Consider the following 25,502-nt stretch of genomic DNA (forward strand, 5'->3'; position numbering starts at 1 on the left):
GACGTAATCACGTATCTGCCTTCCACAATCAAACTACACTAAGACAGATTTCTTAAGAGTTTAAAATCCAGCAAAAATATAGGTGGAGGACTCCCCTGGTGGTCCAGCGGTAAAGAATCCGCCTTACAATGCAGGGGACGTGGGTTCGATCCAGGGTCAGGGAACTAAGATCCCACAGGCTGTGGGGCAACTAAGCTCACGCACCTCAACTAGAGCACTAGTGCCACAACTACTGAGCTCTCGCACCTCAACTAGAGCCCGTGTGCTGCAAACTACAGAGCTCACGTGCCCTGGAGCCTGCACGCTGCAACTAGAGAGAAGCCCGTGCACTACAACGAAAGATCCAGCGTGCCTCAACAAAGATCCTGCATGCTGCAACTAAGACCCGACGCAGCCAAAAATAAACAAACTAAATAATAAATAGGGACTTCCCTGGTGGCGCAGTGGTTGAGAGTCCGCCTGCCGATGCAGGGGACGCGGGTTCGTGCCCCGGTCCGGGAAGATCCCACATGCCGCGGAGCGGCTGGGCCCGTGAGCCGTGACCTGTAAGCCTACGCGTCCGGAGCCTGGAGAGGCCACAACAGTGAGACGCCCGCGTACCGCAAAAAAAAAAAAAGAAGCCACCGCGATGAGAAGTCCACGCACTGCAATGAAGAGTAGCCCCAGCTTGCTGCAACTAGAGAAACCCCGCGCACAGCAACAAAGACCCAACACAGCCAAAAATAAATAAAAATTAAATTAAAAAAAATAAGTAATTAATTTAAAAATATTTTAAGAAAAAAGTTAAAAAAAATTTTTTTATAAAGGTGGGTTCTGGGACTTCCCTGGTGGCGCAGTGGATGGGAGTCGGCCTGCCAATGCAGGTGACACGGGTTCGATTCCTGGTCCGGGAGGATCCCACGTGCCACGGAGCGGCTCGGCCCGTGAGCCACGACTGCTGAGCTTGCGCTCTGGAGCCCGCGGGCTGCAGCTGCTGAGCCTGTGTGCCACGGCTGCTGAGGCCCGCGCACCTGGAGCCCATGCTCCGCGGCAGGAGAGGCCACCGCAATGAGAGGCCCACGCACCGCAATGAAGAGTAGCCCCGGCTCGCCACAACTAGAGAAAGCCCACACACAACCAAAAATAAATAAATAAAAATTAAAAAAAAAAAAAGGTGGGTTCTTGGGAGTTCCCTGGCAGTCCAGTGGTTAGGACTAGGCACTCTTTCAATGCCAAGGGCCCAGGTTCAATCCCTGGTCGGGGAACTAAGCTCCCACAAGCCACACAGTGGAACAAAAAATAAAACATATGTATATGTGTGTGTGTGTGTGTGTGGTGTGTGTATATGGGTTCAGTTAAATGTGTGCAAGTTATTAGTTCCCTAAGTGATAGCTCAGCCCCTCATATTTATCCTCAATGAAAACACACGGAGTTCTATTTGCCCATTCACATTATAATGGGAGGGCTTTCCTTTCTCAGGACAAAGCACCTGGTGAAATGTGGCCTCTGTAAGCATCCTCCAGGGTTGCTGGAGCTCATCTCCCACCTCCCTGGGGGCCCTGTTCCATTTATTCCCTCTCCCTCCTCCAGGACCCTCCCCACCCCAAAACCACCCTGTGGCATTCATACTCGCAGGCTCTTCTGCCACACTTCCCACCTCCTTCTCAGATTGCAATGCGGCTTCCTTCCACCCTCTTCATCAATAGCCCCCTCACCAAAAGGGGCCCAAGGGACATCTCTGTAGCTAAATTAAATGATGCTTTTCAATCAGCATCTTATAAAGCCTCTCTGTCTTTCCAGTATTTGCTATGGTCCACTCTTTGTCCTGCTTGCAGCCGTCTCCTCCCTGAGCTGCCATAACTTCACTCTCTCCAATTCCTCTCCTTTCTCTGCACATCCTACCTCTGTCCTCTGAGGGGCCCAGGAGTTCTGTCCTTCCTCTCTTCTCTCACGGCTCCACACACTCCCCAGATGAGCTCATCTACTCGCATGGCTTCAACTGTCCAAAGAGTGATGACTCCTAAATTCATGTTTCCAACACTGATCCCAAGATGCATTTCCAGCTGCTTCCCAGATTTTTCAATTCACATGTCCTACACCTACCACCAGAGCAAGTGTCTCACCCAACTAATTATCCTCCCTCTCCAAACAATCCGCTCTCCTCTTCTGTGCCCTAGACCAAGGAATGGTACCTCCATCTGCACACTGGCCAGAACCAGAGACACTAGCCCGTCTCCTCCTTCCCCACCACCCCTCATGTATGAGGTCGTACACTATGTCGATCCTCTGCCCTAAACAGCCTGCCTTCTTTCTCTCCATCCCCAAGACAATTCCTCAGGTCAGATCCTTGTCTCTGCTTCCTATGTGCCAGCCTGCTTCCACTGTCACTGTCTCTCTTTCTCCCAATGGCAGGCGGGAATTTTTTACAACGGAAACCTGATCATGTCAGTCCCTCTACCCAAAACCCTTCAGTGGCTTCTGTCTGCCACAGGTATACTAAACTCACACATTTACAGGTACCGGGCAGATGCTATGAGCGTGTGAAGCGGGCTGAGTCTAATTGCACACCTACGCTATGTGAGTGCCAGAGATTTGGTAAACCAGAGAAAGCATCCTTAACACCAGTTACTGTTATCATAAGTGACCCAATGTGGGCCCAGATGTTAGCGTTCTTGAGAAGATCGAATGGTTTTTATGTTCAACTTCTCGCATTTAAAAGACTGGCTCGACTGAAAGACAAAAACCTTTGGGGACCCGTGGGTGGAAGGGCTGTGAGACATCAGTTTGGGATCTGGACCTGGTCCTTCAAGATCAGATCCAGGGCCTCTTAGTCTGGGATTGATGCCCTGCCTCAACCAGAGTCTAGTACTCGGCAGACGCCACTGTAATCCCGTTTGCACATCTGCAGTCCCCATTCAACCACAGTTCCTTCAGGGCAGGGGGCTGCTGCCGATTCCCATGTGTCCACCCAGATCCAGTCTCGCCCCTCTCCGTGCTGCTCTGTGCCGAGGCTGGTGCCATGGATGACACCACCCAGCTCCCCTGCCAGCTGGTTCCAGCCAATTGAAGATGGGAGAGAGAGAGGGAGGGAGGGAGGGAGAAGAAGTGGAGGTATTTCTTCCTCTCCCTGGGCACTAACTAGCAAGGCATCTCTCAACAACTCCTGTTGGGTCCTTCAAGGCTCCAACCCTAGTAGGCTCTGCTAACATCATTCCTGTCCTTGTCTCTCTGGTCCTAGGGTTGGTAACAATTTCTCATTTTGCTAGTTTCTAGGTACCTCAAAATCCTTTATTCGTTCCCTTAACCCTTAAGTAGCCCTTTCATTAATCTCCCTTCCTTTAAACCACCCAAACGAATTGTTTCCTGCAGGGCCTCTGACTGACATAGGCAGGACCCCGCCTTACACACTTTCCTATCCAGTGCCTGCAGTACACTGGTCGTTAAATGTTGGATTAAAGAAAAGCTGTTCACTGCAACTCTTACCTATGGCGAATATCGTATCATTTTCATTATAGCAAAAACCTCAGTAATTCAGAATAACCCAGAGGAAGGGCTATTAAAACAAATGTAATTTTTGTATTATTATCTGTATTTGAATATAATGAAAACAGGTTCACCACAACACTCGCTACATTAAAACACATATATAGAAAATAAAGTTGAAATGAAAAATGAAAAAAAAAAATCAACGATTGCTACTTGCTCTTGAATACACCCCAAACTTGTATTTTTTCTCTATGAAGTCTTAGTGTGAAGTCTGTTCATTTGAAAGCTCAACACTGAAATATAAACACACGAAGGTCTACTTACCCTGAATACAGTGCTTTTAGGCCTTCCTCTCTGCCTATCCTCACTAACGCATGCAACGTTCCTCGATACCTGATTTCTTTAAAGTTTGCATCATTCTTCTGGCCTTGAATCTGGAGCCGTGTCTTGGTTAAATCAATTGGAAAAGTACCTTAAAATTTTTAAGAAGGAAATGTTTCACTTAATAGAAAGAAATTTCACTAAACAAAGGATACACAGGGATACATTACTGAGGAAACATTCAGACTATAATGTAAACTAAGAAACAGAAATAAGAAAGGCAGATACTCTGCAATCTTCCTATTTAAAAAAAAAATTAGGAACCAAAAGATTTTTTTAAATCTTTTTAAAAATGCATAACTGTGTTTTCTGTACATTTTTATTTATGTCCCATCTTATTCTACCTAGGATTTGAGGAGGCTGCACTGCTATCAAAAGTAGGTACATGGAATGATTTACACAAACAGGAAATCCACTTTCAAATATAAGTTACTGGGAACTCCCTGGCAGTCCTGTGGTTAGGACTCAGCACTTTCACTCCTGGGGCCTGGGTTCAACCCCTTGTTGGGGAACTTAGATCCCGCAGGCCGCGCAGTGCAGCCAAGAAATAATAATAATAATAATAAAATACAAATAAAACGTAAGTTACTATTTTTCACACATGTGAAGGCTGATACGGGGTTCAACATGAACGGAGATAAATGCGTTTTCTAAAGGAATTTCTCACCTGTGTGTTACAGCCTAAAAGTGACTCTTAATGTAGGTAAAAACGTTTAATGTAGTACCTAAGAGATAGTCCATCCAAACATATAAACCCATACACAGTAACCTTGAGTCACTGTGGCGACGAATCTACACGGGGAGCCTAAGCCAGTGGTCGGTGGTTAATGTGCCTCAACCCCTCAGCCCAGGTCCCCACTGGCTCCTCAGGGGCAGCCTCTGTCCCAGGACAGCAGCGATTCAGCCCAACACCTGGCACTTGGCAGCATCTCAATCAACATGTGCTTTGTTTTGGTTTTGGCCACGCCACACAGCTTGTGGGATCTTAGCTCCCCAACCAGGGATTGAACCCGGGACCTGGGGCAGTGAAAGTGCAGAGTCCTAACCCCCCCACCCCCCCCCCACCCCCGCCGTCAATTAACATGTGCTGAATGAATGATCAGGGGAATAAACAAAGGAACAAATAGGATCTGACTGGAGCTGAGCGGATGAGGAAGTCACCAGCAGGACATGAACAACAGGCATGATTCGAACATGATGACACGATGACAGTCACTCGCCTCCGGCTCAGGAAGGCCCTGGGGCTCCCTAAACCTCTTTTAAAGCCAAACGTGTTAACAGTGATGAAGCGGGGGAAAAGGACAAGGAGAACAGGACAGATGGCATCCAACAATGATGCATGAAACTTCCATTTGAGCAACAGGTCCAACTGTCTCCCCACTGAACTTTCAACCCTAAACTGCTAATAAGCAGCCCAAGTCACTATTTCGTCTTAAAAGTATCGCAAAGGAAGAAAGAAATTGTGAATCCTGAGATTCAGTGTTTCATAATCTCACATTCTGTGCCTGAACTACATTCACACCGTAAGTCTTATGACACCCAACGATCACATCCATAAGTTTCAGCCTCATCACCTACAGCAGGCAGCTGACCGGCCTCGCCCTGGGCTCCTTACCGCACTCCGCTGTGATGGAGGCCAGGCCTCCGTACACGAAGGGCTTCCAGTTCAGGGCTGACATGCTCACCGCTGTCCCTTCTCCTTTGTTCACAGACGCATAGCCTCCAACAGGGTTTTTCCTGGACACAAAAGTAAGGTGTTTCAATGCTGTAACTTCTCACACAGGCAGTTTCTTCTTTTTTTTTTTTTTTTTTGGGGTACGCGGGCCTCTCACTGCCGCGGCCTCTCCCGTTGCGGAGCACAGGCTCCGGACGCGCAGGCTCAGCGGCCATGGCTCACGGGCCCAGCCGCTACGCGGCATGTGGGATCTTCCCGGACCGGAGCACGAACCCGTGTCCCCTGCATCGGCAGGCGGACTCTCAACCACTGCACCACCAGGGAAGCCCCAGGCAGTTTCTTCTTTAAGCTCGTGTTTCACTTGGAGTGAGCACTACCAGATGCTACCCCTGAACCCTGCCCTCACCCACACATGCACGGTTCCCAAGATGATCCTCACCTTATAAAGGAAAGCACCCCTATTTCCTAAACCCCAACTCACTCCATCAGTTGCCTTAATTCTAACCCAGGCCTTAAATAAGCCGATATATTGATATCTTGATATGCGTTGATTAGTGTAGTACAATGGAGGTGATTTTCTGGGTAGTCCATGTTATCTTAAATCTGTTCTTCACTTAATAAATATTTGCCATTTGCTTGCCACTGTCTTAGTGAGTCCCTCCCAGGAGGTACTGGAGTCTTTCAGATACACAGAAGCAGAAAAATGTTGCAACCCAGCGTCACAAACTAAAATGATAATTACTTAAAATGACCAAAATGAACCTGTAGTTTATAAATGTTAGCTCTCTTCTCTTACTCACGTTATGTTACTAGCTGTGAGGCGGCCCGGGATGAAGGAACGAGGCAGACTATGGAGTCAGAGCCTCATCACCCTCTTCCTAGTAAACTTCCTGTTAACCTCTAGGTTTTTAAATTCTCCCTCATCATCATCATAGTTGAAGCAGCCAATACAACCAATTAGGGGTAGAGTCCACACCTTTACTCATGCCTACTGTGGAAATTAAATACAAAAAAGACACTCACGGGAGGTGGAGTCAAGATAGTGGTGTGAGAAGACGCAGAGTTAGCGTCTCCCCACAACTAGTGCGCCTGCCTGGAGACTCTGACTCTCAAGGAGACGGGAGGGACCCCAAAGTGAACCAGTAGGATGTAGGGGGACTGAGGGGAGAGAAGGCGCGGAGGCCAGACAGGATCGGCGCCCCTGAGGCCAGATCAGGAGAGGCAGGCGGGAGGGACTCTCCTGGAGCAGCGGGAGAGGAGTGGAGGGCGATTGCCCCGCCCACTCAGGCCCCGGGAGCCTGCTGAGCTCCCAGGCCGGTACCCCACCCCCACCCCCACCCCGCCCCCGCCAAACCCCATCCAGGCCAAGTGGGTCCTGGGGGCATAGGAGGGAGGCTGGGGAGATCAGGAGAGGCAGGCTGAAGAGGCCATGCAAGAGAAGCGAGAGGAGTGGAGGGTGCTTGCCCCGGCCACTCAGGCCTGGGGAGCCTGCGGGGCTCCCAGGTGAGGTCCCCTGCCCTCTGAGACCAGGGCTGGGGGGCACGCATAGGCCCCTTCTGTTCCCCACAGCCCCCCTTTTCCAGCCCTCTGCGTCCTGAGCATTGGCCCCGCCGAAACCTCGCCCTTGCTTAGGCCCCGCCTCCACAGCCAAGGACTTCCCCCACACTTGGTTTTTTTCTTTTCCCTCCTCCTCTTTATTTATTATTATGGTAAAGATGCACCTTCCAGTTGTTGATTCATCTATATTTTTATTTTTATATTCTTCCTAACATGTCTGTTAGTTTCCTACTCAAATTTTATTTTTTACTTTGGTTTTTTTTTTTTTTGCCACCCCAGGCGGCTTGCGGGACCCTGGTTCACGAGCCCAGAGTTGGGTTGAAGCTCCTGCGGTGGGAGGTCCAAGTCTGAACCACTGGACTAACAGAGAACCTCATACCCCAGGGAATAGTCATCAGAGTGAGGTCTCAAGGAGCTCCTCATCTCAGCACCAAGACCCAGCTCTACCCAACAGCCTACAAACCCTAGTGTTGGAAGCCTCAGGCCAAACAACCACTAAGACAGGAACACAATCCCACTCATAAAAAATAAAAAAATAAAAAAAAAAGAGACGGCAAAAAAATATATCACAGATGAAGGAGCAAGGTAAAAACCTACAAGACCAAATAAATGAAGAGGAAATAGGCAAACTACCTGAAAAAGAATTCAGAGTAATGAGAGTAAAGATGATCCAGAATCTCAGAAATAGAATGGAGGCACGGATGAGAAAATACAAGAAAGTTTAACAAAGACCTAGAAGAACTAAAGAACAAACAAACAGAGATGAACAACACAATAACTGAAGTGAAAAATACACTAGAAGGAACCAATAACAGAATAACTGAGGCAGAACGAGTAAGTGAGCTGGAAGACAAAACGGTGGAAATAACTGCCAAGGAGCAGAATAAAGAAAATAGGATGAAAAGAACGGAAGACAGTCTCAGAGACCTCTGGGACAACACTAAACGCACCAACGTTGGAATATAGGGGTCCCAGAAGAAGAGAAAAAGAAAGGATCTGAGAAAATATTTGAAGAGATTATAGTTGAAAACTTCCCTAACATGGGAAAGGAAATAGTCACCCAAGTCCAGGAAGCACAGAGAGTCCCATATAGGATAAACCCTAGGAAAAACACACCAAGACACATATTAATCAAACTAACAAAAATTAAATTCAAAGAAAAAATATTAAAAGCAACAAGGGAAAAACAAAAAATAACATACAAAGGAATCCCCATAAAGTTATCAGCTGATTTTTCAGAGGAAACTCTGCAGGTGAGAAGGGAGTGGCAGGATATACTTAAAGTGATGAAAGAGAAGAACCTACAACCAAGATTACTCTACCCATCAAGGATCTCATTCAGATTCAATAAAGAAGTCAAAAGCTTTTCAGACAAACAAAAGCTAAGAGAATTCAGCACCACCAAACCAGCTTTACAACAAATGCTAAAGAAACTTCTCTAAGCGGGGGAAACATAAGAGAAGAAAAAGACACACAAAACCAAACCCAAAACAATTAAGAAAATGGTAATAGGAACAAACATATCGATAATAACCTTGAATGTAAATGGATTAAATGTCCCAAAAGACACAGACTGACTGCATGGATACAAAAACAAGACCCGGAAAATTTAAGAAAACTGAAATTGTATCAAGCATCTTTTCTGACCACAATGCTATGAGACTGGAAATCAATTACAGGAAAAAAAACTGTAAAAACCACAAATACATGGAGGCTAAACAGTGTGCTACTAAATAATCGAGAGATCAGTGAAGAAATCAAGGAAATAAAAAAATACATAGAAACAAATGACAACGAAAACATGACAACCCAAAACCTATGGGACACAGCAAAAGCAGTTCTAAGAGGGAAGTTTATAGCAATTCAATCTCACCTCAAGAAACAAGAAAAATCTCAAATAAACAATCTAACCCTACACTTGAAACAACTAGAGAAAGAAGAACAAAGAAAACCCAAAGTCAGCAGAAGGAAAGAAATCATAAAGGTCAGAGCAGAAATAAATGAAACAGAAACTAAGAAAAAAGAGAAGATCAATAAAACTAAAAGCTGGTTCTTTGAGAAGATAAACAAAATTGATAAACCCTTAGCCAGACTCATCAAGAAAAAAAGGGAGAGGACACAAATCAATAAAAGTAGAAATGAAAAAGGAGAAATCACAACTGACACTGCAGAAATACAAAGGATTATAAGAGACTACTACAAACAACTATATGCCAATAAAATGGACAACCACGAAGAAATGGACAAATTCTTGGAAAGGTACAATTTTCCAGGACTGAACCAGGAAGAATTAGAAAATATAAACAGACCTATCACAAGTAATGAAATTGAAACCATAATTAAAAATCTTCCAACAAACAAAAGTCCAGGACCAGATGGCTTCACAGGCGAATTCTATCAAACATTTAGAGAAGAGCTAACACTGATCCTTCTCAAAGTCCTCCAAAAATTGCAGAGGGAGAAACACTCCCAAATTCATTCTACGAAGCCACCATCACCCTGATACCAAAACCAGAAAAAGATATCACAAAAAAAGAAAATTACAGACCAATATCACTGATGAACATAGATGCAAAAATCCTCAACAAAATACTAGCAAACAGATTCCAACAGCACATTAAAAGGATCATACACCATGATCAAGTGGGATTTATCCCAGGGATGCAAGGATTCTTCAAAATACACACATCAATGTGATACACTACATTAACAAATTAAGGAATAAGAACATATGCTTTCAATAGATGCAGAAAAAGCTTTTGACAAAATTCAACACACATTTATGATAAAAACTCTCAAGAAAATGGGCACAGAGAGAAACTACCTCAACATAATAAAGGCCATATATGACACATCCACAGCAAGCATCATACTCAATGGTGAAAAACTGAAAGCATTTCCACTAAGATGAGGAACAAGACAAGGATGTCCACTCTCACCACTATTATTCAACATAGTTTTGGAAGTCCTAGCCACGGCAATCAGAGAAGAAAAAGAAATAAAAGGAATACAAATTGGAAAGGACGAAGTAAAACTGTCACTGCTTGCTGATGACATGATACTATACATAGAAAATCCTAAAGGTGCTACCAGAAAACTACTAGAACTAATCAATGGATTTGGTAAGGTTGCAGGAAACAAAATTAATGCACAGAAATCTCTGGCATTCCCATACACCAACAGCAAAAAATCAGGAAGAGAAATTAAGGAAACACTCACATTTACCACTGAAACAAAAAGAATAAAATACCTAGGAATAAACCTGCCTAAGGAGGCAAAAGAGTTGTACTCAGAAAACTATAAAACACTGATGAAAGAAATCAAAGATGACATAAACAGATGGAGAAATATACCATGTCCTTGGATTGGAAGAATCAATATTATGAAAATGACTACACTACCCAAAGCAATCTACAGATTCATTGCAATCCCTATCAAACTACCAATGGCATTTTTCACAGAATTAGAACAAAAAATTTTACAATTCATATGGAAACACAAAAGACCCCGAATAGACAAAGCAATCTTGAGAAAGAAAAATGGAGTTGGAGGAATCAGTCTCCCCAACTTCAAACTATACCACAAAGCTACAGTAATCAAGACAGTATGGTACTGGCACAAAAACAGAAATATAGATCAATGGTACAAGATAGAATGCCCACAAACCCACGCACATAGGGGAACCTAATTTACAACAAAGGAGGCAAGAACATACAGTGGAGAAAAGACAGACTCTTCAATAAATGGTGCTGGGAAAACTGGACAGCTACATGTAAAAGAATGATATTAGAACACTACTTAACACCATACACAAAAATAAACTCCAAATGGATTAAAGACTTAAATTAAGACCAGACACTATAAAACTCTTAAGAGTAAAACATAGGAAAAACACTCTTTGACATAAGCCACAGCAAGATCTTTTTTGACCCACCTCCTAGAGTAATGGAAATAAAAACAAAAATAAACAAAAGGGACTTAATTAAACTTAAAAGCTTTTGCACAGCAAAGGAAACCATAAACAAGACAAAAAGACAACCCTCAAAATGGGAGAAAGTATTTGCAAATGAAACAACAAAGGATTAATCTACAAAATATACAAACAGCTCATAGAGCTCAATATCAAAAAAACAATCAAGTTAAAAAATGGGCGGAAGACCTAAATAGACATTTCACCAAGGAAGGCATACAGATGGCCAAGAGGCACATGAAAAGATGCTCAACGTCACTAATTATTAAAGAAGTGCAAGTCAAAACTACAATTAGTTATCACCTCACACCAGTCGGAATAGCCATTATCAAAAAATCTAGAAACAATAAATGCTGGAAAGGGTGTGGTGAAAAGGGAACCCTCCTGCACTGTTGGTGGGAATGTAAATTGATACAACCACTATGGAAAACAGTGCGGAGGTTCCTTAAAAAACTAAAAATAGAATTACCACATGACACAGCAATCCCACCACTGGCCATATACCCTGAGAAAATCGTAATTCAAAAGGAGTCATGTACCACAATGTTCATTGCAGCACTATTTACAACAGCCAGGACATGGAACAAACCTAAATGTCCGTCGACAGATGAATGGATAAAGAAGATGTGGCACATATATACAATGGAGTGTTACTCAGCCATAAAAAGAAACAAAACTGAGTTGTTTGTAGTGAGGTGGATGGACCTAGAGTCTATCATACAGAGTGAAGTAAGTCAGAAAGAGAAAAACAAATACCATATGCTGACATATAACATGGAATCTAAAAAAAAAAAAAATGGTACTGATGACCTAGTTGCAGGTCAGGAATAAAGAGGTAGACATAGAGAATGGACTTGAGGACACGGGGTGGGAGGGCGAAGCTGGGGTGAAGTGAGAGTAGCATCGACATATATACACTACGGAATGTAAAATAGTTGGCTGGTGGGAAGTAGCAGCACAGCACAGGGAGATTGGCTCAGTGCTTTGCGAGGACCTGGAGGGGTGGGATAGAGAGGGTGGGAGGGAGGCTCAAGAGGGAGGGGATATGGGGACATGTGTATGCATATGGCCGAAGGGCTTTGTTGTCCAACAGAAACTAACACAATATTGTGAAGCAATTATACTCCAATAAAGATCTATTAAAAAAAAAAGACACAAATGTTCCTTCCATCCTCCTTTCCTTGTATAGGTCCTCACTCACTGTGACATATATGCACGCACCTGCCACAGCCAGGCCCCCCACATTCATTCCGTGTTCTGCAGTTTTATGCGATTTCCGTCGGCAAATCTGGCCTTGCGCCAATTAACAGGAGACACATGGAAATTAGCACACTTCTCTGTATATACTATCAACTCTAATTCTTGTCAGTTTAAAATAAAATCCTAATTTACTATAGTCATTGGCAAGCAATATGCCCAATGTTTTTACTTCGCACGTTTGGGAGTGTTCCCAAGTCTGTATTTCCCAGGAGACCTACCACAAGTCACCACTGCCAAGAACGTCACTTCACAAGATGGCCAAGGGGCTTCCTTACACCAACAGAAAACAAAGGAACTCAAAAAGGACCCTAACAGACATACAGATACCTGTTCCTCATCTACAGACATTAACCAAATTCAGAGTGGTTACACATGACTAAGGTAGAAGGCTCCCTGAGCATGGAACTTAAAAAATCATCATGTTTTATGTATTTCAGTACCAAAGAACAAGTCCTGCTCCCCAAAACTCATCTATTAGCCTTGAAAAAGTTTAATATCTGTGCTTAATTCTCAGCCTTACTAAATTCATAACTAAGGGAACGATTAACACTATAAGTTACAGACTATAAAACACATTAATAATAAATCCAGTAATTCATTACTGTCCTCAACCCATTCTTGGGTTTTGCCGAGTCCAAGTTAAAAAGCAAAACAGGGCCTCCCTGGTGGCGCAGTGGTTGAGAGTCCGCCTGCCGATGCAGGGGACACGGGTTCGTGCCCCGGTCCGGGAAGATCCCACATGCCGCGGAGTGGCTAGGCCCGTGAGCCATGGCCGCTGAGCCTGCGCGTCCGGAGCCTGTGCTCCGCAATGGGAGAGGCCACAACAGTGAGAGGCCCACGTACCGCAAAAAAAAAAAAAAAAAAGGCAAAATAACTACATAACGTTAGCGTCTGGAAGCACTGTAACTTGCCGTTACAAAAGTGTTCAACATAAATGATTTCAGTGGATCCCCCCTCAAGTTTGGGATAGGACAGAAAAAGAGACAAGGAAACCCAGTTTCAGGAAGGCAACTTGTCCAAGGCCACATGGCTGACGGGGCAGAAGTGGACCTCCAACACCCAAATGCTTTGATCCCAAGTTTAGTGTTCTTTCTGCTACCACCTGAGGCTGTACATGATCAAAAAGGAGTGATGGCATTTTAATTAAGGAGAAAATATTACCAAGCACCTTGGAAAAGGTACTACTGATAAGATGTACCTTAGAAACAATGAAAATGTGCTTTAAGAGAAAAGTCTTAAGAGAAAAATATAGTCAGAAGGTAGTCAATCTAAACAGTTATAATTAATTTTTCCAATACACAGTATACAAAGATAGTATTCGTACTTTTTCCCAAAGTTTTTTTACTGAGGTGAAATTCACGTACTGCAAAATAAACCAGGGAAGTCCCTGGCGGTCCAGTGGTTAGGACTGGGCACTTTCACTCACCGGGCCAGGGTTCAATCCCTGGTCCGCTGGTCGAGGAACTAAGATCCCACAAGCCGCACGGTACAGGCAAAAACAAACAAACAAAAATAAAATAAACCATTTTAGCAAATAATTCAGTGGCACTTAGTACATTCTAATTTTGTACAACCGCCATCTCTAGCTAGCCCCAAAATACTCCAGCACCCCAAAAGGAAACCATTAAGCAGTTCCTCTCCATTTCCCCTCCCCCTAGCCTCTATGATTCTTATTTTCTTGGCTGTGATACTATACATGCGTCAAGCATCTCTGTGGAACACTAGACTCCTTATTAGTAGTTCCTAACCTGGCTGATGAGCTTCTTAAAAGTAGACACACAGGGCCCCGGCCACTGAATGAGGGAAATCCCAAGCATCAATGAGTCAAATAAATGATGGTCTTGGAATATGTATCACTTAAAATTAGGTAGTTGATTAGGTAGTGTTGACATTATAGCCGGTTCTTCTTGGCATTCATCTTATTTAGTAGAGATTTTTTTTCCTACAGTGTATACATAAATGTATATGTACAAAATAGACACACACACACACAAGATATCCTCTAAAATGTCAGCAAAAACGTTATTCGGAATGGGATTACAACTTCTGATCTCTAATTAGAAACAAAACATTTTTTAGAAACTATGTCGTCGGGGGGCTTCCCTGGTGGGGCAGTGGTTAAGAATCCACCTGCCAGTGCAGGGGACACAGGTTCGAGCCCTGGTCCGGGAAGATCCCACATGCCGCGGAGCGACTAAGCCCATACACCACAACTACTGAGCCTGCGCTCTAGAGCCCGCAAGCCACAACTACTGAGCCTGTGAGCCTAGAGCCTGCGCTCCGCAACAAGACAAGCCACCGCAATGAGAAGCCCACGTACCGCAACGAAGACCCAACGCAGCGAAAAATAAATTTATTTTAAAAAACAACAAACTATACTGTCATGTGACTTCATGTCATCTCATCCATTAACTTTCTGATTTCCTGCCAATACTTTTGCCAGTTTAAGTTTAATGAGATCTGGCTATTTTTTCTTCTGTTGGTTTTGATATTAAATTTTTAGTTAGTTATAATATTAAAACCCAGAGGTTCTGGGTTATACTCATATGCAACTACTCAAGTAGAGCTCGACCTTGTGGTGGAATTGCCTCCCAGGGTTTTGAATCACATAGGATGAAGCACACACCCATTAGTTCCTATTCAGATATTACCCCACAATAACTTATCTTCCACAAACAAGGGTCCCCCCTCCAGTATCCCTGGTTAAACTGTAAGAAAGTACAGTCTATTCACTACAATGTTTAAAAGTTAACTAAGACGAGGATAAATTAACTTTGGGGCTCTTCTCTTTTCCTTTCCCAAAGCTAGGACTAGCTTCCTGAGCAGTTAAGACTACCGTGCCTTCCCAGGTTACTGTTTGCAGAGTCAAATAAGAATAAGTAAGCTGTACTGGCCAGGCCAAGCGGTGAAGGGCTTCAGTTATCTTGGGCTGAATTCTCTGTTCAGTAAACTAAACCACTTCTTTGTTTTTGAGCTCTTTGAGGGGTTCTCCTCACACACATTCCTTAACTTGCTAGCTCAATTTTTGGGAAAAATCCCAACGCTACTCAAGTGTCAAGACTAACAGGCCAACACAGTCAGGGAGATTGATGTGTCCCTTAGCGATCACTAGTGTCTGAGCAGCAGCTCAGCCTGAGACTCAGGGAAGGAAGGGCTTACAACCTGCAAAAGTTCCAGCTTCCGGCACGGAAGTGGCTATTGATCGCTTGCTACTTTGTTCTCCTCTTGGGGCCCTACCTTCTAGCCAAACTAAGACCCAGAGACCACTTCTCTGTGCTGCACTATGAACACAATACTGTCATTATTAATACCTGACATGTCAGGCACTGCTATATGTCTTCCACATGAAGGATTTTATTTAACCTTCACAAGCCTATGAAATAGGTATCATCATCTCATTTCACAATTGAGGAAAGACAGCCTGAGAGAGGGAAAGTGACTGTGCCTAGTCACACAGCTAGGAAGTACTCAAACTGAGCTCTCCCTGAGGCAAAGCTGATCCTTCCTCTATGTACTACAAAGCCAAACGCTATTTACCAAAGGCTGTTAAAAATACTGGCGCAAATAATAAGAATACAATAAAAAGCGGTGGGTGGGAGGGTAGTTAATCGACATATTCAAAATACAAGTAGGGTTTTCCCGAGCGGGATGTACAAAAATTTTTATCTATTTAACAACCAAAAAAAGTGTTTTCTGAGCAGAAGTGTCTATACAAATTAAGAACTACAAAGGATTCTCCCTACACCTAAGATATATGCTAAAGTTACATTCCTCTCTACTACATTTTCTATAACAGCATTTATTTTCTCCTTACCTCATCTATACAGCTACAAAGAGAGGGAATTAAAAACAGTAATTGCTGCTGGAACTTCCGAAAGCTTTCCAAGTTTCTCTTATATAATCAATTCTGGCTAAGTTCTTTCACTTTTACTGTGCTCCCTTTTCAGTCCCCAATCTTAAACCCCAATCCAGTCTCTAAACTTCTGCGCGCTCATAAATCTTTGTTCCTCGCAGGGCTGCCTTTCATGGCTTTTTCCTATTTCTCATTCTTTTTAAAGGTACGGGGCGAAAAATAAGCTCATCAGACTAATAACACGTGGGATTTGAAGGGAATCTTAGAAATTTATCTTATTTCACGTGAATTAACTAAGTCCATGGTCACAGAGCTTGGCAGCAGCAAAGTCAAGAACAGAATTCATGCCTTTCAACTTTCCTCGCCAGAGGAGGAGACCGAATCTCGACTCTTGCAGGGCAGTTCGACACGTTTTGCTATTCCTGCGCAGGAACAATGCCATTTCAACTGTTTTACACGAAATTACTCACACCTAGAATTACGCTAAAATCCAGAGCTGCATTAACTTTCCGAGCAAATGAATTCAACCGGTCCTTGCTAACGTGAGCCAGCCTGGTGTGTTCCAGGAACAATTCAAAGTACAGAAAGCCTTTTCCCATAGTAGGCAGCTCACGGATGCCCGGGCTGCACGCTCTTGAATGAACCGCAGGTGTGAGGGATGCAGAGGCAGGAGAAACGCACCTCGGCGGCAAGGGCACACACGCCGAGATGCCAGACGGGCCTCACGCCTGATCTCGGTGACGCTGGAAGAGAAATCACCCCCTACGCCACCGAGTGATGAGGGCCGGGAGCCGGCTCTCCTGCAGAACCGGCCCGGCCGCAGGCAGCTGCAGCCCGAGGAGCAGGGCCCACGCCGGAACCTCGCGCCCCACCGAGCCAGGCCCCGCAAACGAACCGGAGAGCAGAGGTGGCCCCTGGGTAGGGCCACCGGAGCCGGGGCTCTCCGGGACCGCGGCCGACCAGGGGGGCAGCGCCGCCGCGTTGGGGCCGGGAGTTCCGCGCCAGTGGTTCTGGACACCGGGGGGCAATGGAGGGCGGGCCGGAGCAGGGACGACCCGGAGCAGGCGCGGAGCGGCCAGCGCGGCCCCAGCCGGGAAGTCAGACACTTACCGGGTGGCGGCTGCCCTGCACCTCCTACTCCCCAGGCGCAGCAGCAGCCGTTTCCAGCGGCCGCACGGGAACTGGAGGAAAGGTTGGGGAGCGGCGGGGGCGGCCCAAGAGCCCGCGCGCAGCCCCGCCCCGCCCTGCGCGGCCCCGCCCGCAGCCTTGGCTCCCATTGGCCGCTCCCGGCACAGGCCACGCCCAGGTCGCGCGCCCGGCAGCCGGCGGAGAGGGGCCGCAGAGGGAGTGGGCTGCGGGACTCCGGCTCGCCGCTGGCGGGGGTAGGAGCTGTCCGGACTCGGTGACGCCTCCGACGGCCTCGAGGTCAACTCTGCGGTGAAAGAGAAACTTAAGAGCCTTCTCAGGGTGCTGATTCTTTTTGCTCACGTGAACCTCTGCAGTCAGAAGGAAGTAAACTTGCACTCCTTTTTTTAAAAAGTCAGCTTTTTAGTGTGAAAATTTATAAACCGACTGAAGACTTAAACAGTATACTCTGCACTAAATTAAATGCTAACATTTCACAGTATTTGCGTTCTCTCTCACTGTATAGTTTTTTTATTACCCCGAACCATTGGAAAGTTGCAAACAACACTGCTTCACCCCCAAAATACCTCGGCATTAGAACATGCAAGAAATTAAATACCATTTCAGTCAAATCCAATATACTGTCCATATTTCAATTTCCTTTGTTGTCCCTAAAGGTCTCACACACACACATATTTTTTTTCCAGTTCGAGATCTACCCAGGATTCGTTGCATTTGATTTCATGCCTCTCTGTACAAACTCCTTTAGTCTACTACCCTAGTACTAGTACTCTCACTTTAAAAAGAATCGTTTGTTAACGCAAGTTCGTGGGCGGAGGCACAGCGAGGCCAAACAAACTGAAACATCAGAGTTTGGAGCAGAGAAAAGCTTATTGCAAGGAGACAGGCAGCTCACGCCCTAAAAGCAACGAACTCCCCAAAAGGGTTTCAGCAAAGCACTTTTAAAAGCCAGGTGAGGGAGGGGGCGTCGCTGGGAATGTGATTAGTTTGTGCACAGCTCTCTGACTGGCTGACGGCGAGGTAGCAGGGTGGTGTCACAGGGGTCAACAGTATCTGTCCTCAGGCTCCAGGAGGACTGGGGCTAGTTGCTCACAGGGGTTGTCAAGTAATTAACATCTTCCATTTGTTGGAGGGGGGGGCGGGAGGGGGTGTTCACTTCTGCAAACAACTCAGGAAGTGTGCATCAAATACTATTATCTAGGTTCTTCAAAGAGGAGCCAGCACAGAGGAGATGGGGGAAGGCCTGTCCCTGGAAGGCTCCCATGGGGTCCTGCTCCGTTACACTTTCATTACTTTGACATATTTGAAAAGTCCAGGCCAATTGTAGACTATATCAGTATGGGTTTATTGAACTGTTTCTTCATGGTTAGATTCAAGTCAAACTTTTTAGTAAGAAAAGTCGGAGGTGATGCTATATACTTCCATCAGCAGGCACAGTATCCTTTTGGCCTATTATCCGTGATGTCAAGCTTGATCACTTGATCAAGGGTGGTCTGGTAGTTCTCTCCACAAAGATCTTCTCTACCTCTGCAACAGATATCTGCAATGCTAGGCTGAAACCAGATGAGTATTTTTACCCAATAGGGGTAGCAAACACATAGCGCAAATGTTATAAAATGGAGATTTTCTAATGCTATCATTCCTTCTCCGTTTATTAGCTGGCATTCCTTTCTAAAGAAGAGGACTCCCGCCCCCCACTTTCTCCTTTTCTTTTTTGTTTCTCCTCCCCTTCACAATTCCCCTCCCCCACCTTCTTCTGAATAACAGTGTGAACTCTGGCATTCTTTTAAAATTCAATTTAATTAAATTACTGTAATCAAATACCATTATTATTTGTTGTGCTCAAATTGCCCTTTTGTGAGCCGTGGAAGCCCCCTACCCGGCTCCTTTTTCCTTACATATATCCTATCAGTTTTTGAACATTACCTTGCTTTCTGACCCAGGACCTCCCAAGCTCTCCTTGCATTTTCTCTGCCTTATGCAGAGAAACCTTAGTTCCTTTTAGTAGGAAATGGTACTTGGAAAACTAAATCTGAGTGTTTGCTACTGGGATGTCATTTCTTCTAGGCCCTTTCAGTGGACCAAGTGTATATGTATTCATATAGATATAAAACAGTAAACAGGGCTTCCCTGATGGCGCAGTGGTTGAGAGTCCGCCTGCCAATGCAGGGGATGTGGGTTCGTGCCCCGGTCCGGGAAGATCCCACATGCCGCGGAGCGGCTGGGCCCGTGAGCCATGGCCGCTGAGCCTGCGCGTCCGGAGCCTGTGCTCCACAACGGGAGAGGCCACAACAGTGAGAGGCCCGCGTACTGCAAAAAAAAAAAAAGAAAAAAGAAAAAAGAAAAAAGAAAACAGTAAACAGTATAGTCTTTACCCAAATATATTTTAAAATCATGAGTTCATACTGATAACCCCAATTAAAAATTCAACACCGCGAGGTTCATTCTAGTCTTCCTCTTTCCATATTTATATCTTTTTTCTACCACAAAGTAACCCTGGTTACTAACAAAAAGATATGAAATATGATGTCAAAAACAGTAAACATGGCAGGGGTAAAAATGCAGGAAAATGCTGGTTCCCATCAGCATCAATATATTTACTCATTTATTCTATCCTACAATATACACAAAAGAGCTGAGACTTCAGTACTAATACCAGCAGCAAAACTTCTAAGTTCAGGATTTCTTTGCAGTTCTCTTTATCTTTATTAATACGGCCCTTCTCAACGATGTGCAATATATGTGATATATTGTTAGGTTTGTTATTTTTATTTGCATAATTTTAGTTTGCTTTTTTCATCTTTCTTATCTAGTTTGTTTTTGTTTTTGTTTTTGTTTGTGGTACGCAGGCCTCTCACTCTTGTGGCCTCTCCCGTTGTGGAGCACAGGCTCCGGACACGCAGGCTCAGCGGCCATGGCTCACGGGCCCAGCCGCTCCGTGGCATGTGGGATCTTCCCAGACCGGGGCACGAACCCGTGTCCCCTGCATCGGCAGGTGGACTCAACCACTGCCCCACCAGGGAAGCCCCTAGTTTTATTTTTTGAATGTATAAAGCATTCACCTAGTTCAAAATCAAATCTTACAAATGTTTTATTCAGAGGAAGCTCTCCCTTCCTGTTTCCTGCACTCTGTTCCCACTCACTTCCTATCACTAACCATTGTCATTAGTTTCTAGTTTATTCCCCCCCAAAATTAAGAATATTTATTTATTTGTTTGGTATCTATTGCTGTATAATTATGCTTTGCAGCTTAAAACAACAAACATTTATTACCTCACAGTTTCTGTGCATCAGAAATCCAAGAAGAGACTTCCTTGGTGGCACAGTGGTTAAGAATCTGCCTGCCAGTGCAGGGGACACGGGTTTGAGCCCTGGTCTGGGAAGATCCCACATGCCGCGGAGCAACTAAGCCCGTGCGCCACAACTACTGAGCCTGCGCTCTAGAGCCTGTGCTCCGCAACAAGAGAAGCCACCAGAATGAGAAGCCCGTGCACCACGAAGGCTTCAAAGAGTAGCCCCCGCTCTCCACAATTAGAGAAAGCCTGCGCACAGCAACGAAGACCCAATGCAGCCAAAAATAAATAAAATAAATAAGTTAAAAAAAAAAAAAGAATTGTGCACGAACTGATCACACACCCTGTGACACCACCCCCGCCCACCTTGCCTTTAAAAATGCTTTCCCGGGAATTCCCTGGCAGTCCAGCGGTTAGGACTCCGTGCTCTCACTGCCCAGGGCCCAGGTTCAGTCCCTGGTTGGGGAACTAAGATCTCACAAGCAGTGTGGTTCGGCCAATAAATAAATAAATAAACAAAAATGTTTTCCTGAAACCCACTGGGGCGCTCGGGTGTTTTGAGCACTAGCTGCCCTGGACTCCTTGCTTGGCACCTGCAATAAATGTTGCAATTTCCTTCACCACAACCCTGTGTCAGTAGATTGGCTTTACTGCAAGCAGGTGACCCAAGTTTGACTCGGAAACAAAATCAGTGCCCAGTACTACATTCATTATTTTGTAATAACCTATAAGGGAAAAGAACCTGAAAAAGTATGTATATGTATAACTGAATCACTGTGCTGTACACCTGAAACTAACATGACGTTGTAAATAAACTGTGCTCCAATTAAAAAAAAAAAAAAAAAAAGACAGTTCCCAGAGGCCTTTCTCATCCTTCATTACTACAGCATAGTTCTCCCTCATGTGGATAGACCCAGGTTATTTAACAGTTAGCTTCTTGTAGTGTGATAGGCAGAATTCTAAGATGGCCCCTAAGATTCTTGGCCCCTGATGTGCACATACCTTCTCCTAGTTATTCAATCAAACACTAATCTAGGTAAGTCTGTGAAAGGATTTTGCATGTATATTAAAGTCCCAGCGACTTCCCTGGCGGCACAGTGGTTAAGACTCCATGCTCCCAATGCAAGGGACCCGGGTTCGATCCCTACTCAGGGAACTAGATCCCGCATGCATGCCACAACTAAGGAGCCTGCCTGCCACAACTAAGACCCGGTGCAACCAAATAAATAAATTTTAAAAAATAAAAATAAAGTCCCAAGTCAGTTGCCCCTATGATAGGGAGATTATTTAGTGGGCCTGACCTAGTCATACGAGCCCTTTAAAAGTAGAGAATTTTCTCTAGCTGGTCACAGAAGGAAAGTCAGAGCTTCAAATCACAAGAAGGATTTGACACACTGGCTTGACAATGAGGCTTCACACGGCAAGGAATGAGGGTGCCTCTAGGGGCTGAGAACGTCCCGAGCTGACACCCCACGAGCATCCTCAGTCCTGCCACCACGAGAAACTGCCTTCTGCCAGCAATAAGGATGACTTGGAAGCAGGTTCATCCTGCTGAGTTCTCTAGATGAGAACTAAACCAAGCTGGCACCTTGATTTCAGCCTCGTGATACCCTGAGTGGAGAACCCAGCCACACCACACCACACTTCTGATCGACTACTAAATGGGTGTCACTTGAAGCTAAACTTGTGGTTTTATATTATGCAGCAATAGAAAACGAATAAATGTGGCATATGGTTGGTTTGCAATCTTTTGCTATGACAAATAGTGAGATAATGAAGAAACTTTTGCATATATGGTGTTCATTGGAGGAGGTATAGCTTCAGGATAAATTCCCACAAGTGGGATTGTTGGGTCAAAAAGCAAATGCGGGCTTCCCTGGTGGCGCAGTGGTTGAGAGTCCGCCTGCCGATGCAGGGGACACGGGTTCGTGCCCCGATCCGGGAAGATCCCACATGCCGCAGAGCGGCTGGGCCCGTGAGCCATGGCTGCTGAGCCTGTGCTTCGCAACGGGAGAGGCCACAACAGTGAGAGGCCCGCGTACCGCAAAAAAAAAAAAAAAGCAAATGCATGTGTACAAAACCTGCATTTATTGATGCAAAGCGCTCCTCCAGGAATCTTTATATTCAATGGTTCATTCAAGCCAAAAAACGTGTTATTTCCATTTTATAAATGAGGAAATTGAGGTTTCAGGAGGTAACTGGTCTACGCCAGAGACCAAAGCCCCCTCTCTCTCATTCCCTTTTCCAGTTTCTGTAGCTCAGGCTCCAGGCTGGGCTTAAACAACCCCAATTTCCACTCTCCAACTTGAGCTCTAAGTGAGACCCTGGAGTTTCGTCAACTCACTGTTTTGATGTCAGTACAGTTTAGACCTGTTTGAGGTTTCACATGAATCCTGCCATAAAAACAAACGTGCGTGTGCATTGAGATTGCAATGTGCACACTGTTTTTTGTAGTTGTGGCATCTTGCTGACATCGAATATGACTTTGATAATAAATACCAGTTCCTGAAAAAAACAAAACGAACAAACAAACAAAAAACCAAATGTAATCCCCAGGCTGTGGAGAAAGTCATTGGAATGCTTTCCTTTCTAGGGCAGGGAAATAAGAACATGACTTTTTCTACCCCAGCTCTCACCTCACCAAGTCCTTTCCAGACTCATGACTGTGTGACACACCCTTTCCTATAGATTCTTCAGACATCCAAACTCCACTATTTCCCCGTGCCCCACCAGCCTCTGCTAGTAGGCGTATCATCCTTAGTAATACACAGATAATATCCAGTAATTTATATTTAGTATGAAGATCGCTTTCAAGAATAAAGATCCGTCTGTAATACAAACTAAATTTTTAAAAATCTTGGAGTCCCCGGATTGTGCGATCAGATCGATCTAAGATGGCGACTGTGGAACCGGAAACCACCCCTACTCCTAATCCCCCACCTACTGAAGAAGAGAAAACAGAATCTAACCAGGAGGTTGCTAACACAGAACACTATATTAAACATCCTTTACAGAACAGATGGGTACTCTGGTTTTTTTTAAAATGATAAAAGCAGGGCTTCCCTGGTGGCGCAGTGGTTGAGAGTCCGCCTGCCGATGCAGGGGACACGGGTTCGTGCCCCGGTCCGGGAAGATCCCACATGCCACGGAGCAGCTGGGCCCGTGAGCCGTGGTCGCTGAGTCTGCGCGTCCAGAGCCTGTGCTCCGCAGCGGGAGGGGCCGCGGCGGTGAGACGCCCGTGTACCACAAAAGAAAAAAAAAAAAAAAGAAAAGATAAAAGCAAAACTTGGCAAGCAAACCTTCGGCTGATCTCTAAGTTTGATAACTGTTGAAGGCTTTTGGGCTCTGTACAACCATATCCAGTTGTCTAGTAATTTAATGCCTGGCTGTGACTACTCACTTTTTAAGGATGGTATTGAGCCTATGTGGGAAGATGAGAAAAACAAACGAGGAGGACGATGGCTAATTACATTGAACAAACAGCAGAGACAAGTGACCTCCATCGCTTTTGGCTAGAGACACTACTGTGCCTTATTGGAGAGTCTTTTGATGACTACAGTGATGACGTATGTGGAGCTGTGGTTAATGTTAGAGCTAAAGGTGATAAAATAGCAATATGGACTACTGAATGTGGAAACAGAGAAGCAGTTACACATATAGGGAGGGTATACAAGGAAAGGTTAGGATTTCCTCCAAAGATAGTGATTGTTTACCAGTCCCACGCAGACACAGCTACTAAGAGCGGCTCCACCACTAAAAATAGGTTTGTTGTTTAAGAAGACACCTCCTGAGTATTCTCATAGGAGACTGCGTCAAGCAATCGAGATTTGGGAGCTGAACCAAAGCCTCTTCAAAAGCAGAGTGGACTGCATTTAAATTTGATTTCCATCTAAATGTTGCTAAGATATAAGAGACGTCTCATTCGCCTTTGTCTTGTACTTCTGTGTTCATTTTTTTTTTTTTTTTAATTTTGGCTAGAGTGTCTGTTATCCCAATCAAAGAATTACAGTACACATCGTCCCCAGAATCCATAAATGTGTTCCTGGCCCACTCTGTAATAGCTTAAAAGAATTAACGATTACAAACACATTTGACCCATCTACAATATTAAAGAATTTGCATTTCTATACCTTATAAGAGAACGATTCTGTTTATGTTCCATTGTATGCAGAAGCAAATTTTTCTGGTTTGAAAGAGTATGATGCATACAGTTTTCTAACAATTTTCTTTGTTTCTTTTTACAGCATTGTCTGTGCTGTACTCTTGCTGATGGCTGCTAGATTTTAATTTATTTGTTTCCCTACTTGATAACATTAGTGATTCTGATTTCAGTTTTTCATTTGTTTTGCTTTTTTTCCCTCATGTAACATTGGTGAAGGATCCAGGAATACGACACAAAGGTGGAATAAACATTAATTTAGTGCATTCTTTGGTAATTTTTTTTTTGTAACTACAAAGCTTTGCTACAAATTTATGCATTTCATTCAAATCAGTGATCTATGTTTGTGTGATTTCCTAAACATAATTGTGGACTATAGAAAATGTAACATCATAATTACATTCCTAATTAGAATTAGTATGTCTGTTTTTGTATCTTTATGCTGTATTTTAACACTTTGTTATACTTAGGTTATTTTGCTTTGGTTAAAAAATGGCTCAAGGGCTTCCCTGGTGGCGCGGTCGTTGGGAGTCCGCCTGCAGATGCAGGGGATGTGGGTTCGTGCCCCGGTCCGGGAGGATCCCACATGCCGCGGAGCGGCTGGGCCCGTGAGCCATGGCCGCTGAGCCTGTGCGTCCGGAGCCTGTGCTCCGCAACGGGAGAGGCCACAACAGTGAGAGGCCCGCGTACCGCAAACAAACAAACAAACAAAAAAAATGGCTCAAGTAGAAAAGCGGTCCCAT

General features: G+C 44.7%; 1 protein-coding gene and 1 pseudogene across 4 annotated transcripts in view; one reads left to right on the forward strand and one right to left on the reverse strand.

Moving 5' to 3' along the window:
* SLC25A30 (solute carrier family 25 member 30) overlaps positions 1 to 25,502 on the reverse strand; it is a 104,799-nt gene that overhangs the window by 13,747 nt on the left and 65,550 nt on the right. For 2 of the 4 annotated variants that reach the window (XM_059995469.2, XM_059995466.2), the window contains exons 2-3: positions 5,462 to 5,583; positions 3,790 to 3,937 (exon numbers count right to left, since the gene is read on the reverse strand). In XM_059995469.2, the coding sequence (XP_059851452.1) occupies positions 3,790 to 3,937; positions 5,462 to 5,583 (270 nt within the window). The other 2 variants (XM_059995467.1, XM_059995468.1) reach the window with 2 other exon arrangements.
* Positions 23,494 to 24,711, forward strand: LOC132413760 (eukaryotic translation initiation factor 4E-like; annotated as a pseudogene).

The sequence above is a fragment of the Delphinus delphis genome, chromosome 18 (assembly GCF_949987515.2).
Source record: "Delphinus delphis chromosome 18, mDelDel1.2, whole genome shotgun sequence".
Taxonomy (NCBI): domain Eukaryota; kingdom Metazoa; phylum Chordata; class Mammalia; order Artiodactyla; family Delphinidae; genus Delphinus; species Delphinus delphis.